At 37.1% G+C, this 17,016-nt stretch overlaps 2 protein-coding genes across 4 annotated transcripts; one reads left to right on the forward strand and one right to left on the reverse strand.

Annotated features, from left to right (window-relative positions):
- Window positions 1-155: 155 nt before the first annotated feature.
- On the reverse strand, window positions 156-2,556 carry Rbsn-5 (Rabenosyn-5). The gene is made up of 4 exons (XM_073976999.1): window positions 1,934-2,556; window positions 1,725-1,872; window positions 866-1,497; window positions 156-805 (listed from the first exon to the last, which is right to left on the reverse strand). Exons 1-4 carry the CDS (start codon window positions 2,438-2,440, stop codon window positions 521-523), a joined length of 1,572 nt encoding a protein of 523 aa, XP_073833100.1. The 5' UTR covers window positions 2,441-2,556; the 3' UTR covers window positions 156-520.
- A 1,573-nt stretch (window positions 2,557-4,129) lies between these two features.
- Window positions 4,130-15,356, forward strand: LOC141399031 (uncharacterized). Of its 3 annotated transcripts, none has more exons than XM_073977000.1 (4): window positions 4,130-4,289; window positions 4,613-4,828; window positions 8,740-8,913; window positions 13,877-15,356. In XM_073977000.1, the coding sequence occupies exons 1-4, from the start codon at window positions 4,227-4,229 to the stop codon at window positions 15,104-15,106; spliced, it is 1,683 nt and encodes a 560-aa protein (XP_073833101.1). In that variant the 5' UTR covers window positions 4,130-4,226; the 3' UTR covers window positions 15,107-15,356. The 3 variants fall into 3 exon arrangements, with proteins under 3 accessions (XP_073833101.1, XP_073833102.1, XP_073833103.1); XM_073977001.1 differs by having other exon boundaries at window positions 4,135-4,289; window positions 4,596-4,828; XM_073977002.1 differs by lacking the exons at window positions 4,130-4,289; window positions 4,613-4,828 and adding an exon at window positions 7,993-8,342.
- The last annotated feature ends 1,660 nt before the right edge of the window (window positions 15,357-17,016 follow it).

The following is a 17,016-nucleotide window of genomic DNA, read 5'->3' on the forward strand; positions in this document are numbered from 1 at the left end:
TCTCCCCTTCTTTCTTCGAAAATGGTCTACGTAACACTTCCTCCACTCTTCATTTTTATTTTCACTTTTTTCGCTTTTCAGGATAAAAAGTTGGGCATTCTATAACTGAACATTGATGGATGTTATTGCGATTATACAGGTATATATAACCCAAATTTCCATTTATATAAGCTGAAAACATAGTTCGTTTTATTTATTTATAGAAATAGTTCCTAATTCATACTACAATACATTCATACGTGTTGTGTATAATAAATAGTAAAGCTGGGAGGAAATAACTCAAATTAAAATTTGTGAAATTCAAAAAAGGATATATGATTCTCTAGCTATCACAAAGGTTGGTTATACAAACAAAAGAATATTTGTTCAATACATACTAAACTGGAGAGGGAAAACAATTTGTTTTTATAGTGTAATTATAACATCAATGAGTCTTTTAAAAACCATAAAAAATATAAATTGCATGTCTTGTCGAAGATGTAAAAACCACAATCCTTTGATACCAAGTGAATTGTTGTAATTATTGGTTATTTGTTAATTGGTTTGATGACACAGACGTTCTATTTTCCTCCGTCGGTGTATTGGCTGTTTTACTCAATGATCTTTGGCGTTCATAGAATTCTTTTTGCAATTCTCTTAGATTCATTTCCAGAGTTTCAACTACTTCGAAATTTAAATCTTGTCTTGCCTGCTTTATGTAACCTTTGATGATATTGATTTGCTCTACCAGGGGATCGTCGCTTTGTACCAAATCATCGTTGCGTATTTGATGGGCTGTCCAATTGTCAATAGACTGTAAATCAGTCTGAAAAAAAAATATTTTTTTTAATTATCCCTTACGTACAATTCTTTATTTCTTACTTACCCCTTGAGCATAATCCTCTGATTTAATACTTTGATCTGCACTTGAGTTGGCCAAGCCATATCTTTCATAAGCCTCCATAGCTAGTCTACGTTCTGTGGCAATACGCATTTCAGTTTCCATGCGTTTGCGTTCTTGTATTTGCCTAATTTCATCCTCCTTTGGCAGTGGTGGCAGAGAAAGCATATTTTCCTTAATCAATTGTATACAAGATAAACGTATAGATTTTTTAAGACTTTCCTCCCGTGTTCCCGGTTCACATGGCAAAGCTAATATACGTTTACTCAATATATCAATGGCTTCAGCAATTTGTCCAATTTTACCACGTAAAGCACTTGCATCATTTAGCGTAAATATTGATTCACCTTCATACAGGCTATTGACGATTTTCAAATACATTTCTATATCAGGCATAACTTTTTTCTTTAGCTGTTGAATATCGCTATAAATTTGGGTGATTGGTGGTCGACATGTACGACTTTCATGCATTTCTTGTCGTGTTTCCAATAGCCAGAGACAATGATCACAGGATCGAATAGCATTTTGTTGGGTTGTTGCTGTGCCAGAAGCAGCATTTTTTTCGTTTGGCAGCTTTAGTGGTTCACTTTGTGACATGGTCAGACTGGCCAATTCCACTGAAAAAAAAGGTATAAGATAAAAAATATTGATAATCAAGTTGACGGACTAAAGTCTATTAATATCTGGTATTCCTACCGGCCTTCTTTATGAAGACCGGATCGACAATCCGAAATATCTAAATCAGTGCCCAAATTGTCACATTTGTCTTATCGCAAATTTGTCCCCACATTTCACACACTTCTTCCCCCTGCCTGACAAAATAGAATGTTATCAGCACACTTACTTGCAACTTCGATGGCTAAAAATTTGGAACAATCATGACACATAATACTACCACAAATCCGGCAATGATGTTTTCGTCTGGTAATGTTAAAACTCTTGGCACAATTTGGACACAATTTAACCGAACTACCATCCAGCCATGGTACAATCTGTATACAAAGCTAAAACATTAAAAATATTCCATTGAAAATGTTTAATTTCTTTACTTACATTTTGCTCATGTTGTTTACGCAGGACAGCATCTGTGGGCATATCTTTCAGCAATTTATGCAAACGTATTATCAATTTATTTGTCTCACTGGCATAACGTTCCAATCGTGGATTTCTTACCGATTGAAATAGCTCCATATGTTGTTGTTCCCTACCCACTTCTTGATGGTCCATAAAATTAAAACAATTCATACGTGAACGGGCATTACTTTGCCGTTCTGCAGCTGGAGGTGCTCCAGTTCCACCACTTCGTGATATTGTTGCATTACGTTCCAAATTACGTGACAAATCAAACGTTTCTTCAAAATTAGATTTAAGTTTTTTCTTAGCTTTACTAAATATTTCACGGAATGTTGTTTTTAGGTCATCATCTTCGGGATGTTGTTTTTCAAAATGCGTTATAAGGAACTCTAAAGATTTCAAGTCCTCTCGACATATCGGGCATATAAAGCCTTCCAGAATTTCATTGTCCTCATCATGGTCATCGCCAAAAGGATTTGTGGACATACTTGTTTGCTAGCTCCAGTGAGATTCCTTGGTTTTGCCTACACCCACAATACCCACAATTATCGTTTGATCAGCTGTTTGAAATGTCACTCCCAACCAGTGATGCCACATAAGTTTGGTCGAAAATCGTCAATTTTCGGGAGCCAAAATCAAATCGGCAAAATAGTTTTTCAAATCTTCAAAAAATCGGCAAATACAACCCAGCAAAAATTTTTGGAAGTTGTGCATGTGGAGTTATGATTTCACTACATCCTTCGATTCAGTCCACACGGAGTTATGAAAAATGTACTCCGTTGGATACATTTTGTAAGCACTTGCTTAAATATCCCTATACACAAAGACAGTTTGTTAATCCCTACCCGCAGCTGGGAAAACAAAAGGAGTGTATAAATTCCAAAGAATTTGTTATAAAATAAAGAAATAAATGGTCTGTTCCAGAACTGCAAGAATCTACTAATTTTTACTATTTTTTCCGATAACATAAGGGAAAAAATTTTATCGTAGTAAAAAATAGTAGCTTCTTGTAGGTTCTGGAACAGAGCAAATAACTTAAGTTGCAAACATTTTTGCGGTAATTCACAAGACGGAATTGTTAATGGAGTCGAGTTGTGTCGAAAGCTTAACTAGTGATGGGAAGGCAACATAAAAACCCCTTAGGATTATGAAGCAAGAAGATGAAGATGAAGCAAAATAAGATGCGCTTGGATTAAATGGAGAACGGATGAAGTAAGCTGAATTGAGATTGAATTTAATGGAAACTTTTTTTAATTTATTTATAAACATAATAAAGTTCTATGCATTCTTATTTTACACAAAAAATAAATGCATTTTATTTATTCTGGGATATTTGGCAATGACTTGCAATTTTATTGAATCTATAGACTGATTAAAAATACAATCCGAAGAATTCGTATACATCCAATCTAAAGTACAACATCAAAAGCCGCGATTTCGATCTAAATGGAGTGCAGCTGTGTGCTATGAAAGCAAAATGGAGTGCATCCAAGCTGCGCGCTCTCTTGTAAAATTCATAAGTGAATTCATAGGAAAAGAACCCAGCAAAAAACTTTGGATGTTGTGCAATTGGAGTTATGATTTCACAACATCCTTCAATGTAGTCCAACAGAGTTATGAAAAATTCACTCTGTTCGATACATTTTATAAGGAGATGCTTTAGAGATCACTAGAAAAAAACAGTTGATTGATCCCTATTCAGAGCTAGCATTTTCTTCTAAAGACAACAAAAAAGACTGTTTAAATTTTTAAGAATTTGTTATAAAATAGAGAAATACAAGCTAAACACGAACATTTTTGCGGTAATTCAAGAGACGGAAATTCTTAATTGAGTGGAGTTGGAGTTCCATGTCGAAAGCTATACTAGTGATGGGAATGCAACATAAAAACCTACCTGTTGCATGATGAAGCAAATGCTCTGTTCCTTTACTTTTGAAAATGGTAAAACCGGCAAAAGTAGTAAAAGTTGTAAACTGCTCCCATATGAATTGAATGGTGTCTGAAGTAAAGGAACGCTTTTCGAGTAAAAAATGGCAAAACTTGAAGATTCTTGCACGTAAAGGAACAGAGCTAAATTCAGTTGCCTTAAAAATGCGTCATGTATTTGTTTACTTACATTACGTTACGTGTCTACACTAATTGTAGGTTTTGCAAACAAGAACTAAAATCCACTTACCAACACTGCTTTTCTCCACCAAAAAGTAAAAAAATATAGCAGAAGCAAGCCACAATCGGGAAAATTTTGTAAAATTAAAGATTTAATAAGAAAATAATGTCTGGGCTTGTAAATTATAGTAGCGAGGAGGATCAGGATGATAATTCCTATACAAAAGCGGTAAATACTTTATGAAAAGCATCATTATTTTATTACATGACTTGAGAAAGAACTTTATGATGTGCGTGCAAAATGAAACAAACAAATGTATGTCCCACCATAGAGAGGGACTAGAATTTAGTATAGAGAAAAAAAATTAAAAAACATCAAATCTTCAATATTAACATTTACACATCCATATTCCCAGTTCCATACATATATCATAACACGAGAAGAAAACAAATAACATTATTTATGATATCCTAGCCTATTAGTAATTTAGTTTGTACTCTTTGAAATAACACCATATTTGCTGTTTCTGAATAGTTGCCAAATTCCTTTAGGGTGAACAACGTGATAGACAACAACGTGCATCTGGATCTGGTGGTGGTTACGATAAGAAACAACGGCGTGAACGTTCCATAAGCTCGTCCAGCTCATCCAGTGATGAACAAGGCAAATCGTCGCGCAAAGATAAAAATAGAAGTGAACGTTCCTCCAAAAGTGCTAATATGAGCGGTGCAAATGACAGTCATTACAACAGTCATCACCATGATGAGGTAATTAAAATATTTTAATTTTTTCCTGAAACATTTTTAATTATTTAAGAAAATATTTAACCAATAGTTTATACAATAATTTTGTGGGGGAAATATTACATTTGCATTTTCCACGTTGTGTATAAGGGGGTTTGATGAGGGGGTTGCTTATTCCGTTGTTATTATTGTGCAATAATAAGGGGTAGTTTTGTTCAATAAATTATTGAGCATCAAATCGATTTCTACGATTTTGTATTGATATTCTTGTAATTTTTTATGTTTATTAGTGATGTGTTTATTACAAAAAAATGAAAGAAATTGTTCGTACCGTTTTCAAACTCCTGAAATAATTCATTATTAGGTGACCGCAAATATTTAAATGTACAAATTCTTATGTTTATTTATTCTGTTAAAATTGGTAAAATAAAATGTTTATCAATGGAGGAGGTAACCTGTCCACGGAAGTAATTAAATCCCGGCCGAAGGCCTTCCACTAACATAAGCATGTTCTTTTTAAATGAAGTTAAAATTGGGTTGTCGCCTGACTCTTTCCATAGGTGAAAAGCGAAGGGGTGACATCCACTTGTAAGTTTCCGAATATCGAAACAATTATTATTGCCTTATACTAAAGGAGAAGTATCATAGAAAATGTGGTACATTTCGATCGGAACAATACTGCCTGAGATATGAGCTTTGGAAAGGAAAAATTTATTATGTTTTGTATGCAACATAGAAAAAAAACGTGTTTTTTTCTCGAAATTACATTCATTTGCCACCAATCCACATAATATTTTTAACAATGTATTCAGACACTAGATTGAAATGTGCTGCTCTTTCATATGAAAAAATCTAACAAAAAAGTTTGGTAGTTTTCAAGGAAAAAAATCACGAAAAATTGCCTTTTTTTGGGGTCACAACTCTTGTAGTCTTAAAAATTTCAGATGCATTACTGTTACTTAGCCAACTATGGATAGTTGCAGATCCTGGGCACGGGAACAAAATTTTCTTTTAAATTGTAAATGTTTTCCAAGTAAACAAGGGAATTTTTGAAGCTTCAGAGGCCCATATCTCAGGAAGTATGAATTTACCCTGCTAGTGCGCTCGTTTACATTGTAAGTATCACAACGATGTTTTCCTTGGTTTCCTGCAACGCCTCTGCCATAATCTACAGATTATTGAACGACCCTACCCCGGAGTCCATTAAAATTAAATTACAAAAGGGATTGCTTCTCAGGAATTGGAAGTGCAGGGTTGTGTTGCGTGTGCCATTGCTTTTGGTGAAACTATGAAGGAGTCTCGTATTCTGATGACGACTTACTGGGGGCTGAGTTCACGCAGTGTGTAGCAACATAAACCCGGTCATAGTCCCTTACTTAGATGAGTCTATTGCAACCCTTGGGATACACTGACTCCTATTTCATCTCACCCAATTCTTTATGACACCAATAAGCATCTCTTATTGAATACCAGTAGTTCTTCCCATATAAATTCAATAGGTCTTCTTCCTATAGAAGTCCTTTAGTTTTTTTAGAAGATCAACAGAACTTTTATTAAATACCGGAAAGATATTAATAGGAGACGAGTTGGTCTACTTATGGAAGATCAGTAATATTTGTCAAAGGTCACAATGTCTTTCATATTAATCTAGTGTTTAAAATAAGCCAAGCAGGTTTCAAAAAGTCTTTCTCATATGTGGAATCCAAAATCAATATTTCAAAGAGAACATCCAACCTATTGTGATAAAACTGAGGGTATGGATTACATGTGTTTGGAAAATATTTGGAGGATCAATTTGAATTTGTATATCCCCTAATTAGTTCTTAATAGGACTTGAGGCAACATCCCACAGCCTATACAAAATAATCCAATGCTGTAATTTTTTTTCTTTTCGGTATATTATGTTGAATAAGTAGTAGAATAAAAAGTACTCCCTAACCTACTTTTTTTTAAGTCCTTACCCCATTAAATAAAAATATATATATTTTGAGTTCAGATTTGTTTTTGGTATAGCGACTACGCTGTCTTGGCATGTTCTAAAGATAGAACCTTATTCTACCGAGATTTTACTCCGATTGTAAAAGCACCTTCACACAAATTTGATTGTTCTTAGGATGTCAGTCATTGGTCAAGTATTATATTTGGTCCAATATTTTAGTTCGCTTGTCATATTGTTTCCTTTTCTATTTTGTTATTGCGGATTACAGTCGTGTTCAGTGCAAATAAGCTCAATGGCATTACCTTCTCTATTTAGTTTATTTGCTTCAACGTCTATATAAGGTCCAGTTAGACTGCTTTTGACAGTAAATTTGAAAGATGTTACATTTATTTGTAATTTAAGTTTTAGCTTTTTTCATATCACAATAATGCAGGTCGATCTTCTCTATAACGAACATAAGGTCTGTAACGGATCGCCTAAAGCTGTCAGTTAGACTTTTGACAGTAAACCACACATTTTATATTATTGTGATTTAGTTTTTCTGTATTTCAAATCACGTCCCTATAACCAATAATACTCTATAAGCGATTGTTTTATACACCAACAACAAAACGTTTCTCTATAACGTATTATTTTTTCGTCCCCAACAGCTACGATACAGGGAAGTTTGACAGTATCTTGATCATAGACTAATGAATTTATAGACGACGGATTACTCAATTTTTCCGCGGTCACGTCATTCAAACCCGAAGACTCAAAAAAGTTCGAAACGATTTTTGGGGAAAATGGCAATATTTTCTTGGATATCTTTATCTGAGAATATAGATCCTATCAAAAACTAACCCCATGTAGTCTTTTGCCAGAACAAAATATTTATTAACTGGTATTTTTTTTTTTTTTGCATTTTATATTGAGTTTCTTAGTTACCACACTCAATTCGAACATAGTCTGTGAGAGCATTCCATCGTCTATAAATCCATTAGTCTATGTCTTGATGGCAAACATTATAGTCAGCTGCCTTTACTGTCCGACCTTATGTAGACCTTGATAGGCCCTGATTTATTCTTCTTCGTTTTTATTTACATATCTGCTGGGTTGTCAAGATTTCGCTCTCTTTATATATTATCTTATATGTATTTATTATAGTTTATTTAGTTTTACTCATTTATACATTATTAATTAAATATCCACTTTTGTTATTATTGTTGAAAACAAACAAAAACACAACCCATTTAAAAAAATCGAAAAGCTTTTAAAATCACAAAACTCAACTTAACCAAAAAATAAGAACCTCTACAAAGATTGATTGAGAAACAACCAAATATTGAGAAGATGTCTGTGAACATCATTCCCTTCCAAGTAAAATGAGTTTAAAACAAAGTTCTGTTGAGTACACAAGAAACATTTACCTACTACCTACCATAAGAACGGCGACAAAATGTAGTAAAAAGAGCAGGCGCCCAATAACAACTGCCTGTACTCTACTACCTATCGACCCCCTCTATTACTATCTCTTTGAATCACAAAGATACACACTGAGTGTAGCCTCTACGAGATTGAGTTTTGCCAAATGACTTTTGTGATGAGCAGCCACGAAACGTGAGTATGATCAATTTTATAAAAAAAAATATACAAATATTGCAAACAAAAATGTCAAATGTTTAAAAAATTCTCTTGCAGCAATTTTATTAGTCTATAGTAATTTAAGAAGTATGATATGCTTATTTGCATTACTCATAAAATAACATTATTATAAAACTATTTTTTTAAATTATTAAATAATTCAAAATACGAAAGGTAAAGGAGTAAAACTAAATTTTAAAAATACAAATTTTGTTTGATCAAGATTAATCCATATAGACTAGTTTTTTGGAAAGGTTTAGTTTTAAAGTTCTCTCAGCAAAATTATTTTTGTATTATAAAATGCAATTGCTAATGTTCCGGGGCCACACAAATTAATACCTATAGTCTGCTTTCACTAACATTTCTCTTACAGGATAAATATAAAATGGACAGACGTTCCGACAAATATAATCGTGATTCTTCTCGTGATCGAAAAGACAGTGGCAGAAGGGATCCCCCCAAATATGGCCGAGACAATCGTGGTAATAGAGATTTCAAGGATGATTATAAAAGCTATGATAATGGCAGTAATTGGAATGATAAGAGGGTAAGTTATTAACTATTTGATTTTTTTTTTTTGGATTTCCTTTTTGGAATATTAGATGGCGATAGGAATGAGGTTAAGGTTATGTCTACCGGGGAAGCAACGAACAGCCACTTCACTTGGATAAATTATTTCCCCTGTGTTGTTGGAGATGTATAAGTATATAGTTATCCCCCAGGCTATTGCGTAGTAAAGACTACCAACAACTTCGAAGAGCAGAATAAAAAGTACATTTTGCAAACCACGAAGGGTCTTTAAGGGTAATTGGGATCTATGTATGAGATATGTAGCTAAGAACTTTTTGCCTTCCACAAATCGCTAGATGCTCGTCTTCTACCCTATCTCTAACCAACACCAACACCTCTTCTTTGAAACCGGATTGACTCGCAACCACACAACAAAGGCCACCACCTCTTTGTACATATTTTTGAGTTTTGTGGGTACTAGCATTCCAGTTGCAGTACGCTCCTAACAGAATTAGTGGGGAGTGCAACAGTCCGCCATACATAACCACCATATCAACTGGTCAGACAAATGACGTCAAACCGCCTGACTTCATCAGGTATGAACACCGAACACACACACACAGCTTAGAGCATTGTGATGGTTACAATGTTCTGAGGAAAGATCGCACCAGAAGTGGAGGTGGGGGATTGGCTTTCCTATTGCACCAGTCTGTCCAATACAGACCTATCTCGCTTGAGCCTGTCTCTAATGACCCGTACATGGAATGTATAGGGGTAGCAGTCAGGTGTGGAGCTGCCGAGATAGAGTTGCTGAATGTACACATTCCGCTGAGAAATAGCTGTATCCCTGATTATAGGCCTGACATTAGCCCGCTCTTGCAAGGTCATAATCGTCTGGTCCTGGGGGAATTTAATGCGCATCATGAGATGTGGCATTCGGCCCTCGGAAACGACTAGAGAGGTACAGGACGCCCCTACCAGAATTAGAGGAGAGTGTCACAGTTCGCCTGACATAACCATCGTGTCACCTGGTCTGACAAATGACGTTACCTGGCAACCCGTCATTTCCCTTGGATCAGACCATCTCCCCATAATTGTCTCCATTAGCAGACCACCCGACTTCATCACCTCTGAACGCCGCACGTTCGTCAATCATAAAAAAACTGATTGGCCGAGTTTCAGAGAGTTTACCAATCACCGCTTCAGAGAATTGCCCAATCCTTCTGATGTTCGGGTAGCGGAAAGGACGTTCCGGGACATCATCACTGCTCTGCAGCCGCTCGCCATATCCCTGCTGGTCGAATACCTGAAGTAAGACCAAATTTGCCAGCAGAGGCGACGGGATTAGCAAATGAGCTTCGTCGTATCAAGCCCAATGGCCCCAGAGTCAGGGAGCTGACACTGGAAGTTAACAGGCTGGTCGGCGAGCACAAGCGGAACAAATGGTTAAATCATCTGAAGAGCTGCAACATTGGAGCCGGTATAGGTGAATTGTGGGCAAAGGTTAAGTCACTCTCGAACCCTGGAAGAAGCCAAGATAGGACTTCAGTCACGTTTGGCGACGTTACGTTGACTGATCCGAAGAGGTGCGCAAGTAATTTCAATTGACAGTTTGTCGAGCATCCCGAGAGTGACAGGGCGAAGAGAAGAGTATTGCGTCGCATCAGATCTCTTCCTGCCGAGGATGAACCACCACAATTTACAATGGATGATGTTGCCAATGCCATCAGGAACGCTAAATCATCCAAAGCGTTGGGCCCTGATAGAATCTCCATGGTAATGTTGAAGCAGCTGGATGAGCCGGGAGTCGGGTATCTCACCAAAGTCTTCAACTTGTCGCTAGCCACCCTCGTTGTTCCCGAAGTCTGGAAAATGGGCAGGGTGGTCCCACTACAGAAGCCAGGCAAGGATGCCAGCAAAAGTGAATCGTACAGGCCGATTTCGCTTTTGTCGCCCGTAGCAAAGACACTTGAGGCCTTGCTACTCCCCAGTATCAGAAGTAGCTATCAAGTTGCCGATCATCAGCATGGATTCCGTAAGCAGCACAGCACGACAACAGCGCTGCACGCCATTACCACACATATCTGTAAAGGACTCAACCAGAGACGGCCGTGCGATAGAACAGTGATGGTGGCGCTTGACTTATCAAAAGCCGTTGATACAGTCAGGCACTCCACGCTGTTTGAGGACATTGAGCAGACAACCCTCCGGCCAAGCTTGAAACGTTGGATAGTCAACTATATGTGTGGACGCCAGTCGTACGTGGAATTCAGGAATAAGAAGTCCAAACCCCGTAGAGTGAAACAGGGAGTTCCCCAAGGTGGGGTGATATCTCCGGAACTGTTTAACCTCTACCTCTCCTGTATTCCAACCACTCCAGACCTCGTGACGTATGCGGATGATTGCACGATCCTGGCGTCGGGTACCTATCCTGATGACATCTGTGAGAGACTGAACAACTATTTAACAGATCTTACCACCTTTTTCCATTCGAGGAATATGCAGATTTCCCCCCACAAAATCTACAGCCACTCTGTTCACCACATGGACAGCGCAGTTTGGACGTGAGTTGAATGTCGTGGTCGACGGTAGCAGAATTCCGACCACAAACTGCCCTAAAATTTTAGGGGTCACATTCGACACTACATTCACGTCGTGCGCACACGCCACAGCTATCAGCGACAAGTTGAAAAGTAGGAACAAGGTCCTCAACTCCCTGGCCGGCAGCACTTGGGGTGCAGATAAAGAAACCTTGTTGACCATATATAACGCGATAGGTCGGTCTGTGGTAAGCTATGCGGCTCCAGTCTGGTCCCCGAGATTGTGTGATTCGAACTGGAAAAAGATGCAAACTTGCCAGAATGCCGTCCTGAGAACAGCGACAGGGTGCCTCCTCAAATCTTCAGTGGACCATCTACATGAGGAGGCAAAAATTCTTCCTGTAAAGCAACACAATGAGATGCTTTCGTTGCAGTACCTGCTTGGATGTTATCGTGTGAGTCATCCCAATCACCATCTTGTGGGTAGGCCCGGCCCATTCAGGGAGATCAGGAAGGATATCCATGGTCTAGAGGGAGAGGTCCAACGATACAGGAGAGAACCCCTAGATCAACAAGCATATCAAGCAGGATTGAATAGCATTCACACGGACGCAGTTGCCAAGGCCTTAAGCAATTATAGTGTGAATAAAGTACTCGGAGTACATCCTCCATCTATCGCAGCTGAGGAGCGTCAGCTGCCACGACAAACCAGAGTAGTTTTGGCTCAACTACGCTCGGGATATTGCAGTCGCCTAAATTCGTATTGGGCGGAAATCGATCGCGCCGTGCAAGACATCTGCCCAGTATGCGGCATGAGCCCGCACGGCACACAACACCTTTTTAACTGCCCCGCCAAATCTACCCATCTAACTCCAGTGGATCTGTGGCTACATCCCATCGAAGCAGCTACTTTTCTGGAACTGGAGATAGACCCAGAGCCAGATTGAACGGAGGAACGAACATATAAACATAACAAAAACACTGTTACAACAACAACAACAACAACCGAACTTTTATCAGTCGTAGGAAAGCTAATTTGCCGAGTTTCAGAGAGTTCTCCAATCAGAGAACTGCACAACCCTTCTGCCAGAAAGGAGGCTCCAAGACATGATAAATTCCATTTGCAACCGCAGAAGTTATATACTGCTGATCTAATACAAAATTGGATACCGACAAAGAATCCTTGTTGACCACTCCTTAAAGTGTCTGCTGCTTTACGGTTGTTTTGCAGAAGGAAGTTTTCAAAGATGCCTTCGCAATGACTTTAACCTCGGTATGGCTCAACCCACATTGTCAGTGGCATTGAGTGAAGTGTTGCAGTTAATAGTGGAAAAGTTGGTGTAGTTGTGGTGTTCTTATTATTAGCTAAGTTTCTCTTTATTTCGCACTCTGTTGGGTTGGTGGACCACAACTATTTAATTGCTCCGCAACATCCTTCCATACCTCTTTAAAAGTGGCGTGCCCGAAAATGAACTTTATGGCGACAGTACCGCAACACAAAGGCAGTACTTGCTCGGGTGTTACCGTAAGAATCATTGTAATTATCATATGGTGGATAGGACACCGCACCCCGGACTCGTCAGGAGGGAATGTTCATGATCTGGAAAAAGAGGTCCAACGTTACAATAGGGAACCCCTAGATCAACAAGCCTATCAAGCAGGTTTAAGTAGCATTCACACTGATGAAGCCGCAGATGCCTTAAACAATTATCGTGTGAAAGCGGTTCCCAACTTACAAACATATATAGGTATAAATAATATCAACTGGTCAGAATAATGTTAAGATTAGCTGATTTTGGTGGAATCTAAAGACTACTGGTAAAGTGTGACTTGATTCGCAAGCAACTAGATCAATGAAACCTCGAAGATCTCCTTGAGAATTCCAGCCGGGGCTAGAGATTTGTAAGGTTGAAATGTATTAATCGTCCATGCAAGTCTTGGAAAGCCTCTTATCATCTGTTTGTACACTTTATCCTCTTATTTAGAAGCATTTTGAATGCGTAGTCGAAGTAAATAGGTCTCTTAAATCGCAAGCTTTGGGGTTGTAAGTCATCTTTACCTCTTTGTCAAAACTAGACATCAATAAAACCTCAAAGATCTCCTTTAGAATTCCAGCCGGGGCTAGAGATTTGTTATGTTGAAATGTATTAATCGCCCATGCACGTCTTGGAAAGCCTCTTATCATCTGTTTATCCACTTCATCCTCTTATTTAGAAATCTCTTCAAGAGGGAAGTCTTAAATCCAGGCTTTTATTTCCGCAATTAGCAAAACGTTAGTTTAGTATCGATTTTGTATCTGTTAATGTTAATAAGGAACGAAAGGGTTGTTTTGAAGGTACTTCAATGCTTCATTGAATTTATTTTTTCCACTATAAATGTCAAACTCGTTTCAACCAGGACAAATTTTACCTTCCATATATTATCCTTTCTAATTCTCTTTTTCATTTCTACATTTTTCAGTATCCTGATAATAAACGGCACAGTAAGGATTACAAACGTGACAGTGGCAATAGACGTAACGACAGCGGCGGTGCAGATTATTATCGTGATGAAAAACGTTCACGTTATGATGATAAAAAATTCCACTCTACATCGTCCAACAACTATAACAAAGAACGTTCTTCAAATTCCTCAAAATCTCGTTATGATGATCGAAAATCAAATGATCAACGACGAGGAGGCGGCGGTGGAGGAGATGATCGACGGGATGACAGACGAATGATTGATGAAAGACGCAGTGGCGGCGACAATGGCACCTACCATGACAAAAGAGGTGGAGGAGATTATCGCAAAAATGATTTTTATGACAAAAAAGATTATCGCAACAACAATGATGATCGCAATGGCGGTGGCGGCAATACACAACGTTCCTCATATCATCAAGACAGATCATCGACTGGCTCATATCGAACAAACAATAAATATTCATTAGATCGTCGTGAAGAAAATGAGCAACGTAAGTATGAATCATCGTCATTTAGTGGTGGCCATTCAGCAAGTGCTGCAGATTCTCCTAGCAAGAAAACAGAACGTAATAGCTCACAAAGGGATTATCCAAATGAAGCTTCTTCATCAACCAGCCGTCCAGATGAATCAAAATCTGCAGCACCATCATCATCCCCGTCTCATGGAGGTGGTGGTGATGTTGCTGTTGAAAAGAAAGTCTTACCTTCTGCACGTAACTTTGAAGCCCTCTTATCCCTGCCACTAAGCGAAACAGCACCCAAACAACCAAATGTTGTTACAGTTCCTCCAATTGCCATCAAAAGCGATGGCGATTCTTCCGCCACAGCCCTAACGGTACAGTTACCTAGTTATTATAATCCCAAAGTAATCAATCCCAATAAATATGCTGAGCAAATACAGAAACGTAAACTAATATGGGGAGCTAAGAAAACAGAAGATGCTGCACAGAAATGGGGTCATGCACAATTTTCTCAGGATTCAGATGGTAAAGTGGCTTCGAAATTTATGCGTCTTATGGGCATTAAAAATGCTCCCACAGAGACAAATGCACCTGAAGGTGGCGACAAGAAACCAGACACGCCAGCCACTAACACAAATCCCGATTATAAATCCCGCGAAGCAATGTTCTCAACAATGGAACAGCAATATGAAGTTGCACGTCAAGTAACCCACACAATGCGTGGTGTTGGTTTAGGTTTTAGTTCTCAAACACGACCTTATTAGGAAAGGTCACAGTTATGAATTGAAAATATATATCGAATCACACTCGTATATATTTATTTTTTAAAAACAACAACAAATCTATATATGTACTATGTAAAACACCAATCACAATACAAAATAAAATATATTATTTTAAAACTTACATTGAAATTTCAAGAAGAAATGTAGTGAAAAGAAAACCACAACCAAATTTAGTGAATTATAAGCAACTAAACAAAAAAGAAATAAAGAGAAGAAAATGTTATTGAAATTAACGTATTTTATATTTGTACTTGTAGTAAGGGTATGTAAATCCAGTGATTACATTATTTGTTCACATTATCTCGGAATCGATGAAAAAATAAAAGTCTTCTTAAAACAATAACTGCATAAATGCTACATTAAGGCCCATTATTACATCCTTTCTGTAGTTAAAGTTTGGCCGGTATCGGACAGATAACCCGCTTTTTGTTCTCACATGTTTCCTTTAATAATAAGTGTCAGATAAATTAAAAGGAACTTTGTGTTACTTTTAAAATTTAAACTGCGCCCGAGAGTATGCTGCAGCAAAAGCAAGAAAAAATTGTCAGCAAATTCAAATCAACCAATCAGATTTGAGTAAATTTTATGTATGTCCCGGTCCACACTAGCGTGAATTTCATTAAAAATTTCATGAAATTAGGTGTTCTTAAATCGAGTTCCCCACTACAGCAATGTTATGATTTTACTCTACTATGGACGTCGATCTAGAGACGCATAATTTCATATCAAAATTTCAGTGAAATTACTGTAGGGTGGCCCGGGACTATACAGACTTGTTTGCTTAATATTGCCATATTTTTACAAAATTTAACATTTTTATTCAATTGAAGACGTAATAACAAATCCCTGGTAATGCGAACTTTATTCTTATATTTTCTTAAAGTAAGGTATAACTAAAATGGTCTTTAAAGACAAGATGTAAGAACGGGTCATTGTATGGAATTGACAACTTAAATGATGCACGTTTTATAAAACATGTTAGATGTAAAATGCGTGTAAATGTAAAAGCCGCCTTAGTCTTATGCCAGACTATGAACATTTTCATTGAAAACTCTTTGTCATTTTCTTCTAAAATTTCATTGACATCCACACACGTACAGTGACACAGAAAAGTATACATTAGGGTTATGACTTTTTGACATTTTTCCTCAAAAATGATTTCCTGTAGCAGGGATGAATGAACTTTTGCCTATTAATCACTATGCTATCGTTTATTCAATTGTAATATAAAAAAAGTTCACGCACAAATCGATTTTAAAAAAATAATTTTTTGAAAAAATATATGAAATGAAAAAATTTTTTTTTCAAAAAATTATTTTTTGTTGCGCGAATGAATAAATATAAGCCTACTAATAACTATAATAACGTTTATTTCATTCAAATATTAAAAAAGTCGCGAAAAAAGTCACTTTGAAAAAATTTTAAATTTTTTGTTTTTTGTTAAAAAATTATATTTTTGAATAAAAGCATTTACGACATTTTTACGATTCTCAGAATTGAAGAAAAATAGTGAGAAATAAATTTTATGTCATTTTTATTATCTCATGTGGCTCTAAAGTTTATTTTCAATTATATATCTGTTTTCAGTGACTTCAAAAAATTGTCCATAATTTTGATAAATTCAAATTTTAAAATCATTTTGTGCGTGAGGTTTTTTCACCGAATCACCTTATAATTAAGATTTTATGTAATCTTATGGCAAAACTCATCACGCTATGATACAGGGATATGAGGTTGTAAAAAAGTCATAACCCTAGTATACATACACCCTACAAAAATGCAGTTTTGGCTAAATAGTTGGGTTTTATACAGCAACATCTGCACTGTGTGGCTCCTTGGTGACAAAATAACCACAATTACACAAATTTATTTTAATCTAATACGTATAT

This window comes from Musca autumnalis, unplaced genomic scaffold (assembly GCF_047663935.1).
Source record: "Musca autumnalis isolate F117 unplaced genomic scaffold, ASM4766393v1 scaffold_3, whole genome shotgun sequence".
Classification (NCBI taxonomy): Eukaryota; Metazoa; Arthropoda; class Insecta; order Diptera; family Muscidae; genus Musca; species Musca autumnalis.

Excerpts from the sequence above, each read along its gene's own strand:
- LOC141399031 (XM_073977000.1), top strand. The coding sequence starts at position 4,227 with ATGTCTGGGCTTGTAAATTATAGTAGCGAGGAGGATCAGGATGATAAT. Across the intron at positions 4,290-4,612 it reads ATAATTCCTATACAAAAGCG|GGTGAACAACGTGATAGACA; the intron begins GTAAATACTTTA and ends AAATTCCTTTAG. Across the intron at positions 8,914-13,876 it reads GTAATTGGAATGATAAGAGG|TATCCTGATAATAAACGGCA; the intron begins GTAAGTTATTAA and ends TACATTTTTCAG.
- Rbsn-5 (XM_073976999.1), bottom strand. The coding sequence starts at position 2,440 with ATGTCCACAAATCCTTTTGGCGATGACCATGATGAGGACAATGAAATT. Across the intron at positions 1,873-1,933 it reads GTAAACAACATGAGCAAAAT|ATTGTACCATGGCTGGATGG; the intron begins GTAAGTAAAGAA and ends CTTTGTATACAG. Across the intron at positions 1,498-1,724 it reads TTTAGCCATCGAAGTTGCAA|TGGAATTGGCCAGTCTGACC; the intron begins GTAAGTGTGCTG and ends CTTTTTTTTCAG.